General features: G+C 40.7%; 1 protein-coding gene across 1 annotated transcript in view; it reads left to right on the top strand.

Moving 5' to 3' along the window:
- Positions 1–851: 851 nt before the first annotated feature.
- GLRB (glycine receptor beta) overlaps positions 852–27105 on the top strand; it is a 65229-nt gene continuing 38975 nt past the window's right edge. Inside the window, exon 1 of the mRNA XM_065877455.1 lies at positions 852–1086. Coding sequence (XP_065733527.1) covers positions 965–1086 — 122 coding nt within the window. The 5' untranslated portion in view covers positions 852–964. The remainder of the gene's footprint in view (positions 1087–27105) is intronic.

The following is a 27105-nucleotide window of genomic DNA, read 5'->3' on the forward strand; positions in this document are numbered from 1 at the left end:
AATGACCTAGTACGATGTAACCATCTTAAAACAGTGTAAACATCTTTCCATGTATCTTTCTAAGTGTATATTGATATACTGTACAATTCAATATCAATTTACAATTTTATGAAACTATACGGTAGAAATTTTTGCATACTTACCTTGTATTCCTCATAGGGGTCTTATTTTCTATGAACCATTATTTAAACTAACTTTTACTATGAAACCACAAAATGTATAGTAAAGTATAACCACATAGGTCTGAGCAATGAGAATTTTTTTTAAAGCCAAGTAGCATTTATGCAAGTAAAACAAATCACAGACACTATACATGATTATACATGAAAACACCCGTGATATGATTTTAAAAGTCTAAAAGTGGACTTCAAAGATGGAACTTACAGAGTTTTTTCTTCAGAAGAGAAAGAATAGAAAATTATACTGAATATATTTAATAAGCTTAAAATATAAAATCTTTTTTTAAAAAAATTATTTATTTATTTTTATTTTTGGCTGTGTTGGGTCTTTGTTTCTGTGCGAGGGCTTTCTCTAGTTGCGGTGAGCGGGGGTCACTCTTCATCGCGGTGCGCGGGCCTCTTACTATCGCGACCTCTCGTTGCGGAGCACAGGCTCCAGACGCGCAGGCTCAGTAGTTGTGGCGCACGGGCCTAGTTGCTCCGTGGCATATGGGATCTTCCCAGACCAGGGCTCGAGCCCGTGTCCCCTGCATTGGCAGGCAGATTCTCAACCACTGCGCCACCAGGGAAGCCCCAAAATATGATAAAATCTTAATGTTTGCACCAGTGTGCAAAGACAGATGTTTGCCACGAGCAATGAGAACTTGATGTACAAGACACCCTTGTTCATTGGGTAGTAATGGTCGTGCTCCTTAAAGAGTCGTGTAGTTACCGTTTGCCTCATAAATGTAAACATTTTCTTGTTCTTTCTTGTAGATCGATCTCCTGAAATTTAACTTTTCAAGATGAAGTTTGTATTGGCGGTGGCCTTTTTTATTTTAATTTCCTTGTGTGTTGAAGAAGCCTGTTCTAAAGAGAAGTCTTCAAAGAAAGGGAAGGGGAAAAAGAAGCAGTACCTATGCCCATCGTATGTTCTTCATGTCTTATATTCTTATACGGAGAAATATTATTGCATTTTTCATCAAAGTGGTTTATTGAAACACATGGCAACAGAACTTTCCCTATCAGAATTGCACCCATTTGTTTCATACGTAGAAAGTGAGCGAAGAGGGCTTTACAGTGGGAAAGCTAATTCTCAGTATGGTAAAGGTAAAGTTTTATAAAGTTTTGTCCGTGCCCTGGGCTTCTGTAATTTTCATACATCTTTTATAAAAGTAGAAAAAAGTTACTATTTCTTTCTTACCCTGAATGTACAACTTTCGCTGGTTACTGAGATTCCCTGCTTTGAGCAAATGTCAGTTCAAAAAGTTGACTTTAAAAAAAATACTACTGAAATTGAATATTCATTATAAAAATCACATTGCTAGACTATGATTTTAAGGTCTATTTAATTCACATTAAGGCACGGCAGGAGAAGAATTACATGGTAGATCCATTTTCCATTTCAGTGGGGTTTTTTTGGGTAAAAGATTTATCTTAGGAAATGAGTATATTTCTCAAAAAATATGTCATTAAATTTGAAGTTACCTGTACAAACAAAATCTAAATCCAATTCCCACTGCCTCCCCACTCAGAAAAAAAAACGGCAAACAAATTTTATGGTTTGGACTCCATTTTTTAAAAAAATAAAATGTTACTATTACTGGTGAATAACAGTAAATAATAACCAATAGTTAGAACAATTGAACAGTATATAAATCAATAACCTTCACAGAATACGTGCTTTTAAGTAATAATGTTACAACATATGCAGTAATGTGGAGTAAGAATTAATTTGCTGGTACCGGTTATTTTTACATTAAGATTTCCTAAGTGCTATATTGATCTCAGGTAACATTATTCCAGCATCATCACTACTTAAATATTGATTATTATAGTTTCATAGATGTTTCATAAGAATTATTAAGATACCTTCTGGGAAGTAAATTTTGTAAAGAAAGGATATTAGAGTTGGTATTTTGGAATGGACGTCTGTATGAATACGTGAGACGGAAGGTCTGGGGACGGTATGGTGACCCATATAAAGTCCCGTAGTACGTAAAGCTCCCTGTTAAGAAATACCTCCTAGTTTTCAGCGTTAATAGTTCTGCTTCTTTCAGTCTACACAGCCTGACGTCAGGGCCAGGCTTCTGGGTGTGACAGGATGGCCCCATCCGCCGTACTGAGTGTGACTCATCTTCACAGATAAGAGTGTTTGAGCTGCAACCAGGGGACTCGCGTTTTCGGGAACTGGACATGGTCAGGCCTTACTCTTCCCAAGGATAAGGACATCTTGTCATATTTTGGATATCCTTCATTTTAACGTTTTGTTGGATAAATCTTGGCATATTGATGTGAACTCTTGTATTTGTCTTGAAGGCGCGCTGATCCTATGTGTGGAGTCAAGCCATATGTGGTCAGTAGGGTTCCGCTCTCTGTGGAAGCTGATGGGGCTCCTGTCTCCCTCGCCCCAGCCCTGCTTCCCCCCCCCACCCCCACCGCCCGCCCGTATCCTGTCAAATGTCATGAATCACAGCTCTGAATATGGCAACTGCAAGACTTACGGCTGCCGTGTACCTTACAAGAGTCTTTTAGAGGGCATCCTATTTCTTCCCAGAACTGCCTGTTGCCTTATATGTAAACTGACTGTATATGCTTAGGCTGTCTCTGGTTAGGACAGATTTTTAACGTTAAATCTGATAGATAAAGAGTGAGACGAAGAAGGTTCTCTTTGGTGCATATGGAAACCTCCAAGTGGAAGGCCCAACGTAACACGTGGTGAGCCCGTATCGCAGTGTTTTAGGTATGTTGAGAAATTAAAGTTTTATCTCTGAAATTTTCTACCACAGTTTTCAAATTTTGATTATATTACTTACTTTCTTGCAATTACGAGACTGAATAAAGCTTTATTAACAGTAGCCCTGGTGATGCTGCCCCAAATCCAGCTTATTAAAAAGTAGATGTACTTTGGAGAATTACATTTGCATATTTTTTGTTTGAGCATTTTGCTAAGAATTTTGATTTCACGGTCACTGAACTTCTGAAGGCTAAGGTTTTCTCTGGCTTTTGTTGGATCCATTGTATTAAATTTCTTTGAGTATCCAGGTTGGGAATCTCAGTTACAATAACGGGCTGGGAAGGAATATGCAGATTATTTGTTTCTCAGCGGATGGTCCAGTTTGCCCATCCTGTGTAAACTGACTAAGCATAAAACATCTTGATTAAGAGGAATATTTGAGATCACAAGACTCGGAAGTTACGTACAGGCTTCCATACACTCTTCAATATGGTGAAATCTTGCCCAGTGATGTTCTGATTTCTTTATATTTTTTTCTGAATAGAGTTGAAGAGCAATGGTGTTGAACGGGTATATACAGTTGATGTGTTGTGCACGTGTAGTAAACCGGAGCAGAAACTTCCCTTTTTATTCTTGGAACATTTCTTCCCAAAGATTGGAAATAAGAGGAAAACTGTTTCTAAATGTAGAAAGGACTTAGGACCCTTCGTATTCTAGGTTGATGTGGAGCTTGGATCGTATGATACTCTCTCCCTGGCTCTTTATTATTTTTTTAACCTTCGATTGTTTTGAGAAGCTCGAAAGTGATAAATTTGTGCTATTGTTCATTGTTTTTGGTGTAACTGGAGCAGCGGTACCAGGTTGCCAAACTACCTGATAAGTTTGAGTCCCAAAATTTTAGAAATTCATATATATTAATAAATGCACAGTAAACTTTAAATTAGAAGCTATGTTTTAGATTAAGTCCTTGGACACTGTTTAGCTTTTTATTTTAAAAGCTTGAATTTGACACTGACCTGAATCTATTGGTCTTCTGATTTCCTATACATTCTGCCTCAGCGATTTTGTCCAGATCTGTGGCTTAACGCCTAAGGTGCTCTATGCAGCCCAGCCTCTCTGAAGAATGTACCCATACATCCACCACTTCTACCTGGTTATCCCATCTTGATCTTAAAACTCAATTCAAAATGATAAAAACTTGAGTACAGAAATCCTCCCCACGTCTCCTAATACAGTGTTTCCATTTGCATCTTTTGCCATCCAGACTCAGATCCTAGGGATTACCTAGGACCCCCTCTTTCTACCTTAGCTTCTCCAGTCCGGTCGTTGCCGAGACTTCCACGTTCAGAGTCTGCGCCATCTCGCGAGTGTGTCCCTCACTTCCATCCCCATCGTGACGCCGCTGTCACTTCTCCCCCCAGCCTTTCTGGTGAGCTCGTTATTGGTCTCCCTCTTCTTGGCTTCCTCCACCAGTTCCTACCCCACCCTGACCCTCGAGTGTATTTTCCAGTGTACTCAAGCCACTCCGGCGCTTAGAGCCCCCTGAGGGACTCCATAACCTTTGGAAAAGCTTCTGATTTCTTGGCTCAGTACACAAAACTCTTGCTGAACTGGCCTCTGACTCCCCCGGCTGTATCTTTGCATCCCGGTCACGCCCTTACTCAAGTCCCACACACGCTTGCTCTTTCACACTTCCGAAGTGTTCTTCCCTTGACCAAAATGCCAGAGGTTTCCTTCTTCCATGAGTTAACCCCTGCCTCAGTGGTCTTATGAAAATCCACAGCGATAAATACCACGTGTTCGCTGTCGACTCCTGTATGTGTGTGCCGGCCCAGATCTCTCTGAAGAGCACCACATCCATACATCTGACGCTTGAATCTGACTGTCCCGTAATGACCCCACGCTCAAACTTTGTTGTCTCCTTTGGGAAACCTTTTTTTTTTTTTTCATATTATAAAGTGTTTATTATTTCCACCACCTATTAACAAAAAATTAATGCTGGCTGCTGAATCAGAAATCTCTCTATATGTGTGCATGTATATGTATATGCCTATATATATATACACACACATATTCATATGCGTTTACTTTCTTTAAATATGCAGAAGAATTCTGACCATTAAGGGAATCATTTCTGAATTATTGCACATGACTCTTGCTTAATTATTCACAGACGCCTAACACCATAATGCATTTCATATACGCGCAAATAGATACTAGTGAAAGACTCCAGGCCATGCTTGCTTCCTAAATAACATAATTTCAGCTACATATAATATTCCTTTATTACATGCTAAGTACAAGGATAGATTTATTTTTGTTTTTTAAACATTGTGAAATGGTTAAATTATAGATTCTACAACATTTTAATCCTGACTGATTTTCATAACCCATCTTGCAAGGTGGATATCTATTTTTTTTTTTAACATCTTTATTGGAGTATAAACGTTTCTTAATCCTGACAGTCTGATTTAGACAATCACACTCTGTGCCTTCGAGGTTCCCTAATTGCCTATCCTGCTTCTAAAACTATGTGGTGACATCAGCTGTAATTGTCTGCTCCCCCTACTAGATTGTAAACTCCGTGAGGGCTTGTGTTATAGACTTGGTCACCAGAGATCAACACCGTGCCGGGTACAAAATGTACATGCAATAAACATTTGTTTAAAGAGTGAATACAAACTCAAGATCGTTGACCCTTACAAGTCACTGTATCTGGATTTTGTTACAGTACTTGAAAATAATTTATATGATCTCCCTGGACAGTCTTTAGACATATAGTCTTAATATAAGGAGAAGAAGGGAGTTAATGTCTAGGTTATTGGTAGAGCGTCTTCAGCCTGGAAGATGCTTCCTGGTGAAAGTTTGGCCTTCTCGTGATAAACATCACATCAATGACTAAAATAAACTATACAGAGGAAACATCCAGATGGAGAGTAATGTGATACTGAAACATATGGTGGGTACGCGAGACAGAATTAGGATCTAATATGACCTTGGACGTCCAAAGCGATGGGCTGAATCTAAGGAGATTGAAGTATAAACAGCACTTTGGTTCAGAAATCACGTGTGCAAGTATAGGATGGGGAAAGCAGTGTGGCTGAACACACTTGGAAAAAATATTAAGTGGTGTTGTAACCGTAATACAAATGAATAATAATATACTGTAGTATAGTATAATATGACATAATATGATATATAATATATATGCCCGACGCAGATGAGCGACCCTGTGCGCTATCTCTCCATCCCAGCTAAATATAACTATATGTATAGCTACTTAAGAAGGAAATTGGTGTTCTTATTTTACCAGTTCTGTATTAAGCATATCACTAGCCTTGAAAGAATTCTATTATTTAAAGCAAGACTTGCAGAGATTTCCGCACTGTGCTGGTCAATACCTTCAGCGGAGAGGAATAAGAATAGTTGAGGTAATTAAAGTAATGTCATCTTAGGAAGTGCTGAACAACTGAGGTGCTTGACAGTTACCTTCAGTTGTGTGAAAACTTGCGATCCAGATGACAGAGTAGACTTTGCTGGTTGGCACCAATACTTACAACCAGGACTAATGAGTAGAACCACGAGAAGGGATATTTTTGGCTCCAAATTAGCAAGAACTTTCTAATAGCATTCTGCCAGATATAATTGCCTGGGAACAGAGGCAGTGGAGCTCACAGCAACCCCAAGCCACGGGGGATAATTACTTGCAGGCATACTTTATAGAAAGTTTGAGCCTTGGGTAGGTAGTTTGGCCAGACAGAGGTGTTTAAGGACGTTTCAATTTGTGAGATTTTTAAGAGTCTTTGATTCTAGTATATTGTATGTGACGACGGTCTTATGATTATCCAGTTGCAGAATGATATAGAAAGAATCACCTTTTAAAAATTTAATCTCCACCCAGATTTAAATAGCTTGGCTGCTAATTTTGGTGCATTGTCGTGGAGAGCCCTACCATATAAAATAAGTATATCTTGGTCTAATAATAAGGACTTAAAAACTTGCAGTGGTAGCATTTCTTCTTGAAATTTCACAAGTAATCAGGTTTTTTGAATATCTTTCAAACTCAGGCCATCTTTTCTCTTTTCTGACCTAAACCAATCGGAATAAATATGTCAAGCTACTGTTAATCTCAAGAAATAATGATTGAGGGATGACGAATATTAATAATCTGAGCAATGCCTGCCATAACTGATAAGAAGAAGGTATAGGTTTATGGATTTGTGTTGAAATGTCTATTGTATATGAAACCAGAACATTCTAAAATATACTTGCAGAATTCCTGATTGAACGAACAAAACCAAAACAAAACAGAACTATTTGAACCAAAACCGAAGCATTATTTGTCACTTCTGTTTGTGCTCATAGCAGACACAGTAACACTTTTTAATACTGAATTTGGCCCGACTGTAACCTCTTGACACATACTGACATTTTCGTCATCGCTGAGTTAGGGATCATCGCTGAGTTAGGGAACTTTCTACCATTTGTTGAGGACTGTTTGAATTCCAGGCATCTGATAGCTCACCGTAAGTATAACGAATTTGCTTACAAGTTACGTTTGAAATCTTTCTCCCATTTTGGGCCCAGACTTGTACCTTAGGTGTGAAGGAGCATCGTAAGAAGCCCTTAATTGATCCTGGATGAGGACTGCTATTATTTATATGACTGTTCGGTCATGTTTGCCTGTATTTACTTCATCCTAATGATTTTTCCTCCAAACTCTTGGTACTCTAGCTTTAAAATCATGACATGAAGATTTATGGTTCTGTGTGTGTAATGAGAAACAATATGACTACTTTTTATTAGTTTCTTCACAACCTAAAAGAGTTGTGTGTGTATAAATGTGTTTGATACCAATATGAGATTTTTTTTGTCTCCTTCAGAGAGATACCATTTAATGGTAGTATTCGTAGACATCAGTTCTGTGTAGTATGAAGGGTTGGGTTAAGTATAATGTTAGCCATTTTCTTCCTATTCTGATTTTATTACCTGTTATTCATTAATAGAATGGATTGATTTCAGTTTAGTTCCATTTCCTTACTTCCTAATGGAAATGTTCAAGATAAATACATTGGCCCAAAAATGAAAGGCTGATTGGAAATGGATATGGAGAATCTGTACAATGGATATAATTGAAAACTGCCTGTATTATTATTACTATAACAAAGGTAGATCAAACTTTTCATCGATGGGCAGTTATGTATTTTCTTACTACCTAGCGAACAATTCTGATTTAATGGCATGATGTTATTTTTCAGTCGACTGAATTAATGATCTTCCCTTTCCAAATAGTTTCCTAGATTTTGAAATCGGAATCCTCATTATTTTAGTTATTCCGGCATGAAACTTAAATGGAACCTGTTTTCTCTTAAAATGATCTCCTGTATCTGTCCTGTTCATTGCATCTCCTCTTACCGTCATTTTCTACATAGTCTGTTACAATAGTTTCCTAATCACTCGCCGTACTTTTTTTCCCCGCTCATTATTATTCATCTTACGTACCGTTTCCATTTTCATCTTGTTAATCTTATGTTCCAGACCCACAATGTCTTCTTATTCCCTCAAGGATCCAGGGCAGACTGCTCACTCTGACTTTCAAAGGTCTCTCTGATTTACATGTGGAACTTTGTGCGAAACTACTCTCTCATCTTAGAAAGGCTGATCTGTCCTTGTGCCACCCTGCCACTGCTTACGCTTAGACATGCTTATGGTTATAGAGCGACAACCTCCTGCTTAATCTACACGGTCCTTCAGGGCTCATCTCAGTCATTCCCTTGCCTGATGAAACCTTTTAAACGATTAAAAGTGTTCATTGAAAGTAAGATTAGTGCAAATTATTAGCATGCTATGGCTGTTAATGCTTTAAGGTCTTGGGCCTTATTAGAAATACAGTGTTTGCAGAGGGAAAAAAAGGGTTAATTTCGTGGTGGGTATATCATACCTGGAACATTGTGTTGAATCCTGGTTGCATTCGTTTGTGAGGATTGGATTTACGTGGGAGTTTGTTCCAATAATCATGATCAGCGTCTGCAGGAACATGAAAGTCTGTGGTTTGATAGGTTTACCGTGGGTTATTTTCTTTAAGAGTAGGTGAGTAATCCACCATTGTGAGGAGTTTTCATATAATAGGAGCTAGAATTCATATTTAGACCTCAAGTTATAGAACCAAGACCAAAGAGGGAAACATAGAGGAAGACATTTCCATTTGAAAGGATAGGATATAACTATCCAACAAAGGATTTCCTTGGGAGGTTCTTTGTCACCAGAACCTCCCAAGGTTGGGTAGGGACACCACCTAAACGAAGCGTCACTGGGAAGTTGCCGAATTTAAAAGTTCTTTTCACCAAGGTTTCATGAGCATATTATGATTAGAGCTAAAATTAAACTCCCTCTTCTTGATCTCTTAGAATCCTTTCTGTGCATCCTGTGTGTTTTGACACTTGATTAGATTCAACAGTAATATTCTTCCTATGATATCTTTTATTTTCTAGTTGAAATGTACATATTGTGTTAACTCTTCAGCCAAATTATAAATACTTGAGATGAGATGGCTCTCCCTCTCTCTCCACTTTCATTACAGTATATACACTTTCATTTAGTAAGCATAAATGAAGCTCTGATTCAAGGAATTTTGAAGTAGGAAGAATATCTATATATACACACACACTTTCGTAAAGATACATACTTTCATATATATATATAGTTTCATATTCTGCCTACTTCAATGCTCTCTGCATTTCAGCTATGTTTATACTTACTAAATCAGATGGAATCAAATGGGTGACTGATCAAATAGAAAAATCATAAATTAATCTTTTGATGGGTCAGTGGCTCACTGGGACCATGTTTAGAGATCACCTTGAAACATGCATTGTTTAAAATTCCCTTTGTATGTCTGCTTCATCTAGATGGATAAAACCTTGTAATTCGGGAGAAAGCCCACTGCTGTATCTCAATTAGGACTTTTGCTGACGGGCTTGATAACTTTCAATAAGTCAGTTAATTTATTTGGGTCTCAATTTTCTCATTCTTATGGTGAAAAGTTTCATCTCAGTAGTCTCCTAATTTTATTCATTCATTCCAACTATCTATTATGATGCAGTCACGTTTTATTTGTGATTGTTTTGCTACCTTTATATTCAGGGCTAACTATTCCTGTTTTTGTCAAGATTTTTCATTTTCTGATTTAGAACTAGACAAGCCTAACCAATGGAAAGAGAATACACAAAATTCTGTTTCTTAAGCAAGTTAATTACTAAGGGATCTAATTGCAGAGTTGACTTATCAAAATGTAGGTATGTAACCATCCGCCCAAGTAGAAGAATCACATGTGCGCAAAGGTAAATTGTACCCATTCTTAACTCTATAATTTTTCACAAACTGAGGAATTTGACTTACAAAAATGTGTCCTGTGTTTGTCTTTTGTTTTCTTTTGGAGGTGAATAATTTCTGTAATGCAGTAAAGGATAGAGTATCTTTGCCGAAGTCTCCTGTATCCTTCTTGAGCAACTACCTGAAAAAAGCACATCACTGCGGTCCTCCAGAGAGCAGGGAGCACGTCGTAAATGAGTCCCTTTGCCCTCAACATGGAAATTTACACTTAGAATCCAAGAAGCAAATTATTCAAATTTATGTACATACAAATAGCCCCTCTGAGAGATGATGTAAATAGGAAATTACCTTTCTAAGAGCTCTGATTGGAATAACAGCAAAGCAATGATTCAGTCGCTAATAGACTTTGTTGGAGAATGTGAAGCATCTGACCTTTATTAGTCCTCCTGTGAGAAAACAGTAGGAGGGATTCTTGATGATTCGGGGGAGTTTAGGACTCCACTCCCAAGAGTAACCTAATAGAAGAGGCCCACATTTAATGAGTGGACTCGTAGCCTTCTTTGCATCTGTGTTCAGCTCTCAGTTACACCACGGACCTGGCTGCTGAGATAATCCAAAGGTCGTATTGCAACACCCTTTAATATCTCCCAGGAGTTCCATATGTATTTGACTGGAATATCTGTAATGTTTTCGGTTTCATTCTACAAATGTTGTTTGGACTCTTCATTGGTTTATTTTGTGTGTTGATGTAGCCTTGGCTGGGTCTTCATTGTGGTGCCTCAATTCTTCACTGGCCCTTAGTGGCTCCGTGTTTCTCTTTCCCTAATAATGGTTTCAGCCCTTGATCAATACCGCTTTCGGTCTTCACCTACGATACGAACTTCTACTTTAAAGAAAAAAAATAGAAGTTGCTAGACTCGAGCTCACTCACCCCTCCATCTCCCCTCCAGAGCTGCCTGTGGCATCATCCTTTCTCTTCTCCTTGGCTCCTGACCGAGAGGAAGAGGGACGTCCTTTTCTCAGTCCCGGATTCCGTCCCCCACCCCCTTCTGAGACGCGCCCCATCACCACACTCCGCTTGCCCGTGCTTCATCGTCTTCTCTTCTTTGGCTCCTTTTTCTAAGGGCTTAAAACTACGCTGAAGTGTCGCCTACCTGAAAAAATGCAGTATTTTGTTTGTTTGGCTGCACTGCATGGCATGTGGGATCTTAGTTCCCCAACCAGGGATTGAACCTGCATCCCCAGCATTGGAAGCATGGAGTCTTAACTGCTGGATCACCAGGGAAGTCCCAAATGCATAGTTTTTGTATTCCTATTTCATCAACTTTGTTTTTTCCTCTGTGTTCATTGTCCCATTTCTTAAACTGACAGCCCACAATTTCAGCTCTAATGCACAACATTTTCCTTTTCTTTACTTGAATTTCTTTGAATTGCAAAAGCCAGACGTTATTGTTGTAACAAAGGAAACGGTAGAACCACTTAATTCTCCTATTAGTATTGACTCCTGCCACCATTCTGTTTTTTGATGAAGATATTTATTTTTATTCCTTTTAAGCAAATCTGCAAAATTTCTTCGGAGTCCTTACTTTACTTGACAAGGACAAATGATTGTCTTCTGCGTCCTGAAGTGATCTCTTACCCCCAAACCCTCTGCCCTGATTTGCCTTCCAGCTTTGCGTCTGCCTCTCCTGCTACCCCTGATTAGACACCTTCCCAGCTATTCTTTTTTGTCTGTCCAGAAATAGTGGGTTTGGCCACATATTCATATCCTGGATGTTGCTAGATGTTCATCTTGGTCCTTTTAGCTTCTTACTTATCGCTCTTCCCCTGAGTAATTTCTACCTGTGTCTGTGGTTGCACACACATCCTTATCTCCGGGTGTAACTACTCTTGTGAGTTCCAGGGCACTATTTGTAACTTCCTACTGGACCTCAGAGTTAATATATCAAACCAGCTCTGCCTTCAGCCTTCCTCAACTCCGCACCCAGCCTTTCATGAGAAACGGCTGAAACATCTTCCGTTCTGTCCCGGACGCTCACCTGGATCATGTCATCAGTTACTCATTCTGTTGATTCTTGCTCAGAAATGACTCTTGCGTCCGGCTATTTCTCTGCATCTCAACGGGTGTGGTCCTTGTTGGGTTCTAATCATTTCACCTTGAATCTGTTGTTGCAGGGACTTCCCCAGACTCCTGAATTCCATCCTGTCCTCTGTAATTCATCCTCTATAACAGCAGCTCTCAAACTTTGGTCTCAGGACCCCTTTACAATCTGAAGCATCTTTAAGGACACAGTGAGCTTTAGTTTATGTGGGAGTTATCTATTGATGTTGCCTTGTTATAAATTGAAACAGAAATTTAAAAAAATATTTATTAAATTACCTAAAATATACGCATTGCAGATTAACACGAATAACTTATTTTTATGAAAATTAACTATATTTTCAAAAATAAAAAAATAGTGAGGAGAGTGGCATTGTCTTACAATGTTCCTGTCTGTTCAGTGGCTGGCATAATGGAAGACGGCTGAATTCTCATAGCTGCTTCTAGATTCCGTTTGTTGTGATATATTGTTTTGGTTGAAGTAGGTGAAGAAAATATGACCTCATGCCGACATATAATTGGAAAAGGGAAGAGTATTTCAATAGCCTTTCTATAATTATGAATATTCCTTTTTAATGCCATGCCAAAATTGGACAAGTGATAGTTCCTTAAAAGTTAGTTGTGATGTAAAATCTGAAATCAGATCAGTGAACATTTTGATCTCTGTTGTATTAAAATTTGCTGGTCTTTCATTTTGAATGGCTTTTTTTTTTTTTTTTGCCCAAACATGAATTTATAACATGCATCGATCTTTTGGAAAATATTGGTTTGCTGGGTTTTGCAGATCTTCCAAATGTTGACAGGTTTCATTATACAGTATCAAATAATCACATCCATTTACTATTACTTTTGATCTCACTGGGAAGTCTGTTAGTATCAGCAGACCGGCAGCAAATACTCTCATTAGTTTTTCTCGAACTTACAGGTTTTCTCCTTTCACTTGTGAAAACTTTTTTGCCAAGTATCCAAGTCTGAATCACCATAGGTTTCCCATGGTCTTCCATGAAAACAGTGTTGCATGAAAAGTCTCTTGTTCACTAGCAAGTCGAACAGTCATCCAAGTGCTGTTCTTTGGAACAATTCTCGTAGTTCAGTTTTCTGTGCGGCAGAAGTGCTGTCTGGATACTTGCCATTCTTTTCATGCAGAATATTAAAATAATATGGATTTAAATTGCAAAATTTAATAAATTTAATATTTTTTACTGCTTCTTTAAGAACATTACATGGGAGCACCATCTTTCACATCTTTTATTTATTTCTTACCGCTGGTGTCTAGAGGTTAAGGACACGAACACTCTTGCTACGTAAAACTATTAGTTTCCTGAGTTGTGCACTGGGAGTCTTATCCACCGTTGCTCGTGCAGCATCGGTGCAAATGTCTGCAGCGTGAAACAAAGTAAATGTTGTTTTGAGGAGGATGACGATGGTGATGATGGAGATGAAGAGAACAGTTTGACTTTCTGGATGCTCAGAAAAGGTCTTGGGCACCTTCAGGTGTCTGTGGACCACTCTTTGAGAACTGCTGTTTTCTAGTGTCAGCAGATTTGAGATGCTCGTTGTATATCCAACCATGTATTTCTCTCTCTCTTTTTTTTTTTATTGGAGTATAGTTGCTTTACAATATTGTGTTAGTTTCTACTGTACAGCAAAGTGAATCAACTATACGTGTACATATATACCCTTTTTGTTAGATTTCCTTCCCATTGAGGTCACCACAGATCACTGAGCAGAGTTCCCTGTGCTATACAGCAGGTTCTCATTAGTTATCTATTTTAATACATAGTAGCGTATTTGTGTCAATCCCCATCTCCCAATCCGTCCCAACACTCCCTTTCCGCCCTTGGTGTCCACACATCTGTTTTCTATGTCTGTTACTCTATTTCTGCTTTGCAAATAGGTTCATCTGTACGGTTTTTCAAGATCCCTTATATATGCATTAATAGATGATATTTGTTTTTTGCTTTCTGACTTCTTCACTCTATATGTCTGTCTCTAGGTCCATCCACATCTCCACAAATGACCCAATTTCCTTCTTTGTATGGCTGAGTAATATTCCATTGTGTATATGTGCCTGTATATATGTGCCACACCTTCATTTCCTGCCATGGTGTGCTTCTCAGTGCCTGTCAGTCATCTGCTGTGTTCACTGTGACCACCTCCTGGAATCTGCTCTCCAACTTCCCTTTCCACCTGTTACCTGCTTCCTTATCCTTCCAGCCCAGCTCAGGAGTCACCTAGTCTATTAAATCCCTACTCTAGACACAATTAAATGATAGAGAAATAAAATTAACATTGACAATTTTTTTTTTTTTTTTTTGTGGTACGCGGGCCTCTCACTGCCGTGGCCTCTCCTGTTACGGAGCACAGGCTCCAGACGCTCAGGCTCAGCGGCCATGGCTCACGGGCCCAGCCGCTCCGCAGCATGTGGGATCCTCCCGGACTGGGGCACGAACCCATGTCCCCTGCATCGGCAGGCGGACTCTCAACCCCTGCGCCACCAGAGAAGCCCTGCTCTGGCCTCTCTTTACTGAATATCTTGTTTTTGAGTTTTGTTTGTAGTAGCAAGGAAAACACTCCCTTTTACTAGCTCGGTGCTGTAAATTTCGAGGGAGCAGTAGGAATAGAGTGTTGATTTGGAAAAGAAGATGCATGAATGTACGTTATGTGTATGTGTAAGAAATCAGGATATTCTACATATTTGGGAATCAAATCACATACTGAAAACTTCAGGTTTGGATCAGCTTTTTTCTGACTAGGGGTCTTCTTTTTTTAAAAATTAATTTATTTTTATGTATTTATGTTTGACTGCATTGGGTCTTCATTGCTGCGCACAGGCTTTCTCTAGTTGCGGCCAGCAGGGGCTACTCCGTTGCGGTGCGGTGGCTTCTCGTTGTGGAGCAAGGCTCTAGGCACGTGGGCTTCAGTAGTTGTGGCACGAGGGCTCAGTAGTTGTGGCTTGTGGGCTCTAGAGCGCAGGCTCAGTAGCTGTGGCTCACGGACTTAGTTGCTCCACGGCACGTGGGATCTTCCCGGACCAGGGCTCGAACCTGTGTCCCCTGCATTGGCAGGTGGATTCTTAACCAGTGCGCCACCAGGGAAGCCCTAGGGGTCTTCTTAATTGTAACCAGTGTCTGTTCCTTTGCCGATGACCCAAGATAGGGTACCGTGCACTGATTGATGTATAACACCAAGTATTTGGTGTGTTCTAAGCTCTTACGTAAATCACCTAATTTGATTCTGAAAACATGCCTTTTATGAAAAAGAGTGATTTTCCAGGATTATCAGCACTGTTTACAGGACAGCTAATTGAGGCACAGGGGTTAGGTGTCCAGGGCCACACTGCTAGTAAAGCAGGATTCACACCCAGGCGGCATGGCTTTCAGAGCCAGGATGCTGTCACTAATGGTGCCTCTCATGTCAAGGGCTACATATTTCTTTTTTTTAGATGAGAAGGGGATCTTGCCTTTAATATATGGTTTAGAAAGGCTCAGAATGATATGGTGACAATCTCAAAATCATCATAAACCATACAGAAAAAGTATCTATAACAACGATGTACAGTGCGAAGAGTCATCTCTAGGGCGCTTGCAGTGCCCCATGCCACGTAAACGCTATGTAAGAAGTTGCCAGCACACTGCAGACTCAAGTTTGGCTTTTTGGAACTTTCTGGAATTTTTCTTCTCCTCACACGTTTTACACCTGAGATTGGTTGAATCCTGGTTGCAGATATGACTGTACTACAGTCAGTTCTCCCATCTTTGTTATGCATTTTCATGTCTTAACAGTGTCTCTTGATGAACTGAAGTGCTTATTTTTTTCTTTTGAAGTATAGTTGATTTACGGTGTTGCGTTACTTTCAGGGGTACACCAGAGTGACTCATTTATACACGTACATGTATCCACTGTTAGATTCTTTTCCCATATAGGTCATTACAGAGTATCGAGTAGAGCTCCCTGTGCTGTACAGTAGGCCCTTGTTGGTTATCTGTTTTGTATATAGGAGTGTATATCTGTTAATTCCAAACTCCTAATTTAAAGTGCTTATTTTTAATGAAGTCCGATTTATTAATTTTTATTAATGCTTTTGTGTTTTATTTAAGAAATCTTTCTCTGACGCAGGTCACGAAGTAGTCTGTTTTGGTTATTTTCCTAGAGGCTGTCACTGTTTCGTGTTTCACATTTAGCTCTGTAGCCCACTTCAGCTCATTGTTTGTGTATGATGGGACAGGCATATCCAGTGAGGGCAGCACATTTATGCAAAAGGCTCTCCTTACTTTGCTAAGTGGCAAGTGTACATTCACTGTAGGTCGGTTATCGCTTCTCTTTTCTGTCCCACTGGTCCGGGACTGCTCACCTTGTACAGTGACACACCCCCCATCAAGGGAGTGGAAAGCCTCACATCCCCTGCTTGGTTCTCCTTCCGTGTCACCTTGGCCGTCCTGGGCTCGTAGCATTTCCCTGTGAAGTTTAGAATCAGCATATCCTTCTTCACACAGGTAGATACAAAAGCTTGGGGCGGTCCCTAACATGGTATGGACTCGATTTTGTTTCTAATTTTTAGTCGAACGTGAAATAGAAAGGTAAACAGAGAAACGTACGTGGGAAAATAGGCAAAGCCAATGAACTGGGAGTGGAGATATTTATCGTCAAGTTGTGATAACCACCTTTTCCTAAATGTGGCTGGATCCTGGGTATTTGAAAGCACATCAGACGCAAACCTTAGCACTGAACAGTGCACGTTCAGGACTGGCACCTGGGGGCTTTTGGATTCCTGTCCGGTGGCAATCACTCCATGAGTCCAGGGTTGAGCTCCAGGAGGGCAGGCGTCTTTGCATGTTGTTTTTTGCGCACGTTTCCAAGGCTGAGGAAAACGCCTGGCTGCAGTTGGCTAACTCAATATGTGTTGAATGCTACCCGTGCAGAATACGAAGAATGGTAGTTCTATTTAAGTATGGGTTCTGTGAGGGAGAAATAGATTCAACTCTTGAAACATTTACGCTCACAGAACATTTCCCCCCAAAGGTGTTAACAAGTATAGACAGTGAGAGGCCGTAATTGATACTAGTCATGATTAGTGAATCATTTAGCAAAGCATTGGATACTGTATCATAATACCTTTAAAACGTAAGTTTCAAAATCAGTCACATTGATGTATTTTTGGTTACCTTTAAGGTTCGGAATTGTTTTCAAATGCAATTCAGTATATGTCATTTTTTATCTTCTGGGTGCTCTGTGACAGCTTAGTTCTTGGCAGGTAAACAAGAAGATTGTTCTGGATTGTTAGAGTGAAACTTTCAAGGAGGACAGGACATCTGTCTGACTTTCCCACCAGGCATATGATCCTGCCTGTATTCCCCACCTTTTCCCTTTCAGAGAAGGCACTCCCCACCTCCATCCAGGACTCATTATGTCTCCCATGACTTAGGTTTCATTGACTCTGGGTTTTTTTGGGGGGGAGGAGGGAATCTGAAATGGGAATTAGTATTTCCAAGTTTTTCCACTCAACTGCATCTTTTATCTCCTCAGATTTTACAACACAGACTAATGTAAAGAAAAATTCCCACATGTTTCTGAAACCCACACTTGCTTCTAGTCAGTTTTTCTCCTTTTCTGGAGTCAGTATAGTCCAAGTCTTCTTTTGGGGGTGGTAACAAAGAGTGGATTTATTTTATTAATTTTTGAAGCCCAAGTATTTAGGAACTATACCCAGTGATATTTTGTCCTGCTAGTATTCACTTTTTATCTCTTCATGGGCCAGATTCTCCTTAGAAGAAAGCCAGGACGTTAAACTTGGCTTTCAAATATTAGCTAGGGAAATATTTCAAACAATCAGCCATTTGGTTTTAAAAAAAAAACAAAAGCAAACTAGTAATTTGACGGATTTTTTTTCTACCTTAAATCGTGTAATAACTCAGTCACAATATTTTGTTATGTATAAATACAGTGTGGATTTTCTTTTGGGGCGAGTTGTCACTGGATATATATATATATTTTAATTTAAAATATTTTTATTGTGGCGAGAACACTTAACATGAGATCTACTCCTTTTCACAGATTTTGTGTCCAATACAGTGTGGTCGACTTTGGGTACAACGTTGTACAGTAGATTTCCAGAACTTACTCATCTTACTTAAGTGAAATTTTACACCTGTTGATGACCAACTCCAGTTCCCTCCTCACTCCCACCAACCCCCATTTTTTCCTTTGTCTCTATGAGTGTGACTGTTTTAGGTGCCTCATATAAGTGGAATCCTGCAGTATTTGTGCTTCTGAAACTGGCTTATCTCACTTAGCATCCTGTCCTCCAGGCCCATCTGTGTTGTTGCATATGGCAGGATTTCCTTTTTTAGGGCTGGGTAATATTCCATTGTGTGTATGCATGGACTGCTTTCAAAAATCCATTCATCTATCAATAGACATTAGGTTGTTTCCGCACAGTGTCTATTGTGCAGAGTGTGGCAGGGACCCTGAGCTGCAGACGCGGGGACGAGCTGGGGTAGAGTTTTATTTTTTATTGTTTTAATAAATTTATTTATTTTTATGTATTTATTTTTGGCTGCATTGGGTCTTTGTTGCTGCACGTGGGCTTTCTCTAGTTGCGGCGAGTGGGGGCTGCTCTTCGTTGCGGTGCGCGGGCTCCTCTTTGCGGTGGCTTCTCTTGTTGCGGAGCACGGGCTCTAGGCGCACGGGCTTCAGTAGTTGTGGCATGTGGGCTAAGTAGTTGTGGCTTGTGGGCTCTAGAGTGCAGGCTCAGCAGTTGTGGCGCACGGGCTTAGTTGCTCCGCGGCATGTGGGATCTTCCCGGACCAGAGCTCGAACCCGTGTCCCCTGCATTGTGCTACCAGGCAAGTCCCCCAGAGCTGGGGTTTAGAGCTCAACACTGCACTAAGATGGTGGGAGGGGCCATGGCCAGTTCTCCCGGTTCCAGCCCCGGATTGGATCTCTGTGGTCCCCACGGGATTGGTATCCACCGGCCCCATCACTGTCTGGAGGCAGGCGAGCTAGAAGCCCATCCCTGGGGTGGCACCCCAATGAGCTGGGATGCTGGTTCCACTCTTTCCCTGTTCTCCCTGGTCTGTGTTGTGGTGGGCGGTGCCTGGGGGGTGGGGATTGTGGGGATACAGTGTCTCCCCTTTTCCTACCGGGGCCATTGAGGCTGGTTGGGTGGAGAAGCCTGTCCGTTAGTTTCTGGATTTCTCATAGAGGGGATGGATCCGTGCCTTGCTGTTGAGATGGTGTATCCATGGCGGGAGGAGAGTCCAGGATTTCCTGTTCCATCTCCTGAAGTCCTTCCAATCAAATTCTTCATTCCGTCTCCCGCCCTACATCTTACCATCCCATCCAGTGTGGCTTCTGTCTCTCCCTCAGCTGGAAAGCAGCTCTCCCTTTTGCTCCATCCTGTGAAGAGTCTTTAGTCCTCAACTTATTAACCTCTCAGCAGCTTTGGTCCTGTGAACCAACCCTTCCATCAAATATTTTTTTCCTGGAGTTCTGCTGACGCCACACTTGTGGGTTTTCTCTGTTGACGGAAAAAAATGCACAACCTAAAAGTTGAGACTTATGCTTTATTTGGCAGACAAAACTGAGGACTTAAGTCCAGGATGCAGCCTCTCAGAATAGCTCGGAGGGACTGTTCCAAAGAGGTCAGGGGAGAGCCAGAACACAGAGGAGTTTCTGCAACAAAGACCAAGTAATCGGAACATCAAAAGATTACCATTAATTAACGAAAGCCAGACATCTCAACTTAATGGATTCAGCAATTTTCTATGTATGGGAAGATGCAAGAGTCCGGGCTCACTGACACCCTTCCTTTGACGTGCACCTCAGCTGCCGGGGGCCAGCGTTCTCATCCTGAGTCCCCTCAGGGGGCACCGCCGGGGGACGGGGGGGCGGCTGTCGTGTGATGGCTTGATGGCTGCAGCGTCCTTTGTTTACTGATACGGCGGCTACATTCTTTGCCCACACCTCCTCCTTCTTGGGCAGCTTATCCTTTGCCTGAATTGTCGGCTTATCTTCCTACATCTGCTCATTAAATGTTGGGGCTCCTGGTGTTTCAATTCCATGTCCTTTTGTCACTGTAAACTTTTTTTTTTCCTAACTAGTGATTTGTCACTGTAAACTTTTTTTTTCCTAACTAGTGATTTGTCTAATCATTAGAATCATCCAAGGAGCTTTTAAATGCCGATGCCTGGGTCTCATCCTGCACTAACTCAATCTGGAGGTGGGGCGTGCGACTTCGCATCTGTAGTCTGCAGAGCTCCTCCAGGGGGCTCAGTGCACGACCGAAGCTGAGAATCGCTGGACACGTTCATCAGGACCTGCAGCTTTAAATACCACCGTCATGTCAGAGTCACCCGTGTGTGTGTTTGACTCTACCTCACTAGCACATGCACTGTGCATGGCGTGTTGTGAACGCCAAGAGCTTTCTTAAATGAAACCTTAAACGACTGAAGGAGAGGAGAAATGCAGCAGATCGTAGTGGCGTGGCTGGTGAAGCTTTTGTTGTTCTTTAAGGGACCTTATTGTTTAATGTCCTAAGTTGAGTTTTCTCAGGGAGGGACAGACTCTGAGATGGAGATTGACCCGCAGAATGAGATTGTTTTGGGAACAAGACCTCTTGGGGCTGAGAAAGGCAGATTCAAACACAGGAACAAGGCAGATGCAACTGAGGCTTCAGTCGACGCCCCAGGAGCTCGAGGCTGGGATGGCCTTTAGAGCGGCCTCGGTTAGTAGAGAGGGACTTGGGGCTTGGTGTCCTCACAGAGAGTCTTCAGACATGGCTCGCCTTCAGCTGAAGGCTGTTTCTGAAGAGACCGAGCTCAGAGCCTTAAGCAGCCACATTTCTGGCAGCCTCAGTTGTGCTGGGAGGTCTGGGGGGAAGCAGCACCCCAGGATCCATCACAGGGGTATCTGGATTGGCACCTGCACGGATCTTAGAGTTCACCTCGTTTAGACCTTCATTTAAAGGTGAGTACACGGAGGCTCAGAGAGGGGAAGTGATTTGCCAGCGTCACGTGGCAATCTCACAGTCTGTCTGGCACTAGTACAGTGTCCACTCTTAAGATAAGAGTGTCTTCAGTGATACCCGTACTTAACTTTATTACGTGACTGTGGAGCTTATCTTATTACCACGTCTCTTAGGCCAGAAGGGAAGTATTTTACACTTATGCCACGTGCGGAAAACTGACAGAAGATAAGTCCTGTTCCAGTTGTAATTTGTCTCAGAGTCAGAGGTATTATTGCAACACTATGGATTCTGATTTGCTGGGCTGGGTGGAATACCACTTCTGTGTAGTATGGAAAATAATTGCACAGTAAGCATTTTGTTTGGGTTGAGGTTTAAGTTTAATTCCTTGTGCCATGAGGCTTGTATCCAAAGGACCGCAGTCTTTGATGAGTTTTGGAAATCACTAGTGTCCAATATATAGCATCTCTAAATAGATGTTTCTGCTTCATGAAAACTATTTTTTTCTATGAACCATGGGTAATATAATTGCGTAATTGAAGACAGACAAGTTTGTCAGATGTTTCCATGGGATTTAACAGTTCCTTAAGCCCAACAGGAGTGACAAAATGGTTGTTGAGGAGCACTGTTTGTAATTATAATTCTTGGACAATTATAACACAACAGACTTTGCTGAACATATACACATACCCTCATAAACACATTCTTTTCAAATAATATAAAACTGATTAAAGTCAACTAGTCAGTCAAAGGTATCACTCACTGTATTCATAAACCTTCCGTCCACAATTTGGGAAAACCAAATGGAGAATAAATACCGAAGCTGTTAAGAGCGGTGATAATAAATCATACTATAGCAAGGCGAATACAAAACAAATAAAAGTACAATAACCCCACAATTATCTGGATTCTTAAATAACTACTGACCTGATTTATTACCTGAATCTAGGAAGTGTTTGTCTGTCTTTGTACGTCTATCTGATTGTCTAATTAAAAATTCTCCCATGTAGATAAAAATGGGAACTAACCTCTTAGTAAGGGGATATGTACAGACTTGTAGCAGTGGTTTTTCATAAGCCCCAGCCTTCACGTATGATCAAAATGTCAGTTTTACCTGACTGTATAGAGAGTTTACCTCCAGTTATAGCTGTGGATTTTGGAATAAGAAAGTGTGAGTGCCTCTCTGAATCTTTTTAGCTTCTTTCTTGTTCTTTCTCTTAACTTTACTTTTTCAGAGAATTTTTAGGTTCACAGCACAATAGAGAGTATGGTACAGAGATTTCCCGTGTACCCTCTGCCCCTACAATGGCCTAGTCTCCCTCATTATCAGCATCCCCATCAGATGGTACATTTGTTACCGTTGATGAACCTACATCGTGATCACTCAAGGTCCATAGTTTCCATGAGGATTCACTCTTGGTGGTGAGCATTCTGTGGATTTGGGCAAATGGACAATGACATGTGTCCATCATTATTGTGTCATACTGAGTATTTTCACTGCCCTAAAAATCCTCTGTGCTCTGCCCACTCATCTCTCCTCCAAACTTCCAACCCCTGGGCAACTGCTGGTCTTTGTACTGTCTCTAGTTTTGCCTTTTCCAGAATGTTATATAGTTGGAACTATACAGCCTTTTCAGATTGGCTTCTTAGAAATATGCATTTCAGTTTCCTCCTTTTATTTTCATGATTTGACAGTTCATTTCTTTTTAGCGCTGGATAATGTTCCACTGTCTGGATGTTCCCCAGTTTATTTATCCATTCACCTACTGAAGGACATGTTGGTAGCTTCCAGTTTCGGCAGTTATGAACAAAGCTGCTGTAAGCCTTGTGTGCAGGTTTTTGTGTGGACATAAGTTTTCATTACCTTTGGGTATATACCAAGGAGTGCTATCACTGGATCGTATAGTACGAGTATGCTTCATTTTATAAAAACCCACCAAAATGTCTTCCAAAGCAGCTGCACCATTTTGCTTTCTCACCAGCAATGAATACAAGCGTCTGCTGGCTCCACATCCTCGTCAGCATTTGATGTTGTCAGTGTTCCGGATTTTGGCCACTCCGATCGGTGTGTAGTGGTACCTCATTGCTGTTTTCATTTGCATCTCCTTGGTGATACACGATGTGGAGCATCTTTTCATACGTTATTTGCCACCTTGCTCATCTTTGGTGAGGTGTTTATTATTATTATTATTTGTCCCCCTTCTTCTTTTTTGTTCCTCAAATGAACTTTTTAAAACAATTAGAACAGGGACTTCCCTGGTGGTGCAGTGGTTAAGAATCCACCTGCCAATGCAGGGGACACGGGTTTGATTCCTGGTCCAGAAAGATCCCACATGCCACGGAGCAGCTAATCCCGTGCGCCACAACTACTGAGCCTGCGCTCTAGAGCCCGTGAGCCACAACTAGTGAGCCCGCACACCTAGAGCCTGCGCTCCACAACAAGAGACGCCTCCACAATGAGAAGCCCGTGCACCACACAGAAGAGTAGCCCCAGCTCGCCGCAACTAGAGAGAGCCTGCATGCAGCAACGAAGACCCAACGCAGCAAAAAATAAATTAATTAACTTAAAAAAATTAAAACAGTTTTAGATTTATAGAAAAATATAGGAAATATAGAAAATAATATGGAGTTCCCAATATCCTGCATCTAGTTTCCCCTATTATTAACGTCTTACATTAGTTTAGCACATTTCTTACAACTCAAGACTCAGCCATAAAAAGAAACAAAATTGAATTGTTTGTAGTGAGGTGGATGGACCTAGAGTCTGTCATACAGAGTGAAGTAAGTCAGAAAGAGAAAAACAAATACCGTACGCTAACACATATATATGGAATCTAAATAAATAAATAAATAAATGGTTCTGGAGAACCTAGTGGCAGGACAGGAATAAAGACACAGACGTAGAGAATGGACTTGAGGACACAGGGAGGGGTAAGGGTAAGCTGGGACGAATTGAGAGAGTGGCATGGACATATATACACTACCAAATGTAAAGTAGATAGCTAGTGGGAAGCAGCCGCATAGCACAGGGAGATCAGCTAGGTGCTTTGTGACTACCTAGAGGGGTGGGATAGGGAGGGTGGGAGGGAGACACAAGAGGGAGGAGATATGGGGATATATGTATATCTATAGCAGATTCCCTTTGTTATACAGCAGAAACGAACACACCATTGTAAAGCAGTTATACTCCAATAAAGATGCTAAAAAAAGAACCAACAGTGGTATATTGTTATTGACTGTAGTCTATATTTCGATTACTTAGTGTTTAGCTAATGTCCTTTTTCTGCTCTAGGTCCCCAGTCAGGATACAAATGGCATCCAGTCCTCACACCTCCTTAGGCTCCTTTTCGCTGTGACAGTTTCTCAGACTTTGTTTTTTGTGGCCATGGAAGCTTTGAGGAATCGTGGTCAGGTAGCTTGTAGAATGTCCCTCCGCTGGGATTTGTCTGATGTTTTTGTCAGGACTAGATTGAAGCCATGTGTTCTGGGGAGGAAGAACACTCGTTTAGAAATGACAGTCCCATCACATCATATTAAACGTACACAGAGTCAACATGACTTACCACCTGGTTAGAGGTTAAGGTTAATCACCTGGGTGAGGTCGCCTTTGTCAGGTTTCTCCCCCGAACTTACTGTTTCTCCCCCTTTCCATCCCACGCTCTTTGGAAAGGTGTCACTGTGGACAGCTCACACCAAGCTGGGGGTGTGACGCTCCAGCAATTTGAGAGCAGAGGCTCTATGCCAGTTATTTGGAATTCTGCACGGGAGATTCGTCTGTGCTCTACCATTTAGTTATTTACTCAATCAGCCATTTTATTTACATCTTTATGGACTCATGCGTTCTTATTTTATACTTTGGATTATAAGCCAGTACAATTTTATTTTATTGCTCAAGTCGTCCTAGATTTGGCCATAGGGAGCTCTTTCAGTTGGCTCCTGTGTCTTTTTGACAAAGTCCCATCAGCTTTAAAAAAAAAAAAAATCTTCCCTTATCTCACTTTAGGTGAGGATAACAACATTTGTTTCCACGAAGGAGGGTTTCTTAACCTGTGGGGCACATCCGGGAACCCTCAGCATTGCAAACTTTGTGGCCATTTTCTAAGAGAAGCACATAGCTTTCATCATATTCTCAGCGGTACCTGTAGTGCTAAAAAAAGAGGTAAAGAATCACTGCCCTAGAGTAAAGAGGAGAAATAATACAACGTACACATTTCACACGCCTTGCTCTTTCCTCCCTCCGCGGTGCTTGCTTTAGTTCACAGCCAGCAGGCAGCTCCCTCCTTGAGATGACCTGGCTAGTGCCCTGCCACACTCAGGTCTGCGAAAACCTGTGACCATGGTTGCTGCACTTATAACTGGAAAAACAAAACGGTCCTTTGACTCAGATTCCTGGTTTAAGGGAGGATGTGAAGCCAATATGCCCGCGCACACCAGCTTTGAAATGCAGCAGTGCTGTGTGGTCGCTAAAGGGTCATGGAAAATAAGTACATTCTGCAGTTAATGGAAAACTGAGCTTCCCTCTTTGGAAAGACATTTCTGGATTTTTCCTTTAGTGCTGGAAAACATTACATCATCCAGCTATACAGCCTGGCCCATTCCTTAGCATTTTAATCATGACATCAGTTCAAGTTTAGGTGAGAGAACAAAAGAGGTAGGCTGTAAAAAGGCTTTTGATATAAAAGACATTATTTTCTCTAGTCGTTTGATGACTTTGCCTCAGTAGACTCAGTTATTGTCTTAAATTAATATCATATTTCCATGAAATCAATCCTGTTGTGTAATAATATCATAATCGTTGATAGATTTATTGAAAGAAAACACAATGGCCTCATCAGATGGATAAAACATTGGACTGAGATTCAGAATGTGAAATCTCTAATAACGAAATAGACATTGGGCATGGAACCTAATTAAAATCATTTAACTCTTCTTATTCCTGGTTATTTTGTATAAATACTAGCCACTTTCCAAATTATAAGGTTATGTATAGTAAAGTGCAAACACAGGAAAATGTGCTATATGCAAATTGTTTCAGCTCTCTTGAAGAAAGTGATGTAGCTATCTAGGCTTTTAAAATATATTTTACTGTGTGGAGATGACTTTAATGTTATTTTAGGATTGACCAAGCTGAAAAAGAATGATTTCCATTTTTTTATTTAGGTAGGAAAAACATCCCTGAATTCATCCATGAGAATATAAATACATGAGATTTCACTTAAATTTTAAAATGTCTTTGAATTTCTAATATAAAGAAAGGTGAAGTATTGATTAAAGACTCATATCGGGTTACCTGCAGCAGAGACATGAAAATATGTATTGACCAATGGTCAAAAAAGAAAAGAAATTGTTAATTGTCTTTATGTTGTCTGGTTCATTCTATTGCTTAGAAGAAGTGTACTTGTGAAGGATTCTATATCGAGACATAATAATAGCAGTCCTTAATTGATCCAATTCAAGTGTAGTTTGTAATCCATCAATTCCGTTTTCCTCCCTTGAATGAGAAAACTTGTAGATGGGTTTGGACACTAATTTGCATCTTAATATCTAATTTTGCCACATAACCTCATTCTCTTGAGAATGAAATGGAAAATGAATGAATGGGAAAAATCTCATTACTGGTCCCCAAATCCTGGAGAATGAATGGGAAAATCTCATTACTGGACCCCAAATCCTGCAGCTAGGATATGGGAGCTGATAAGGTCTTGAGAAACAAATCTACTTAATCTCCTGTACCTTTGGGGGGCTTAACTAATTGGTTTTCATTTTTTTTCTCCAATGTTCTGGATTCTTTCTGAGAGCTACTTGAAAAGGT

Source organism: Phocoena phocoena, chromosome 5 (genome assembly GCF_963924675.1).
Source record: "Phocoena phocoena chromosome 5, mPhoPho1.1, whole genome shotgun sequence".
Taxonomy (NCBI): domain Eukaryota; kingdom Metazoa; phylum Chordata; class Mammalia; order Artiodactyla; family Phocoenidae; genus Phocoena; species Phocoena phocoena.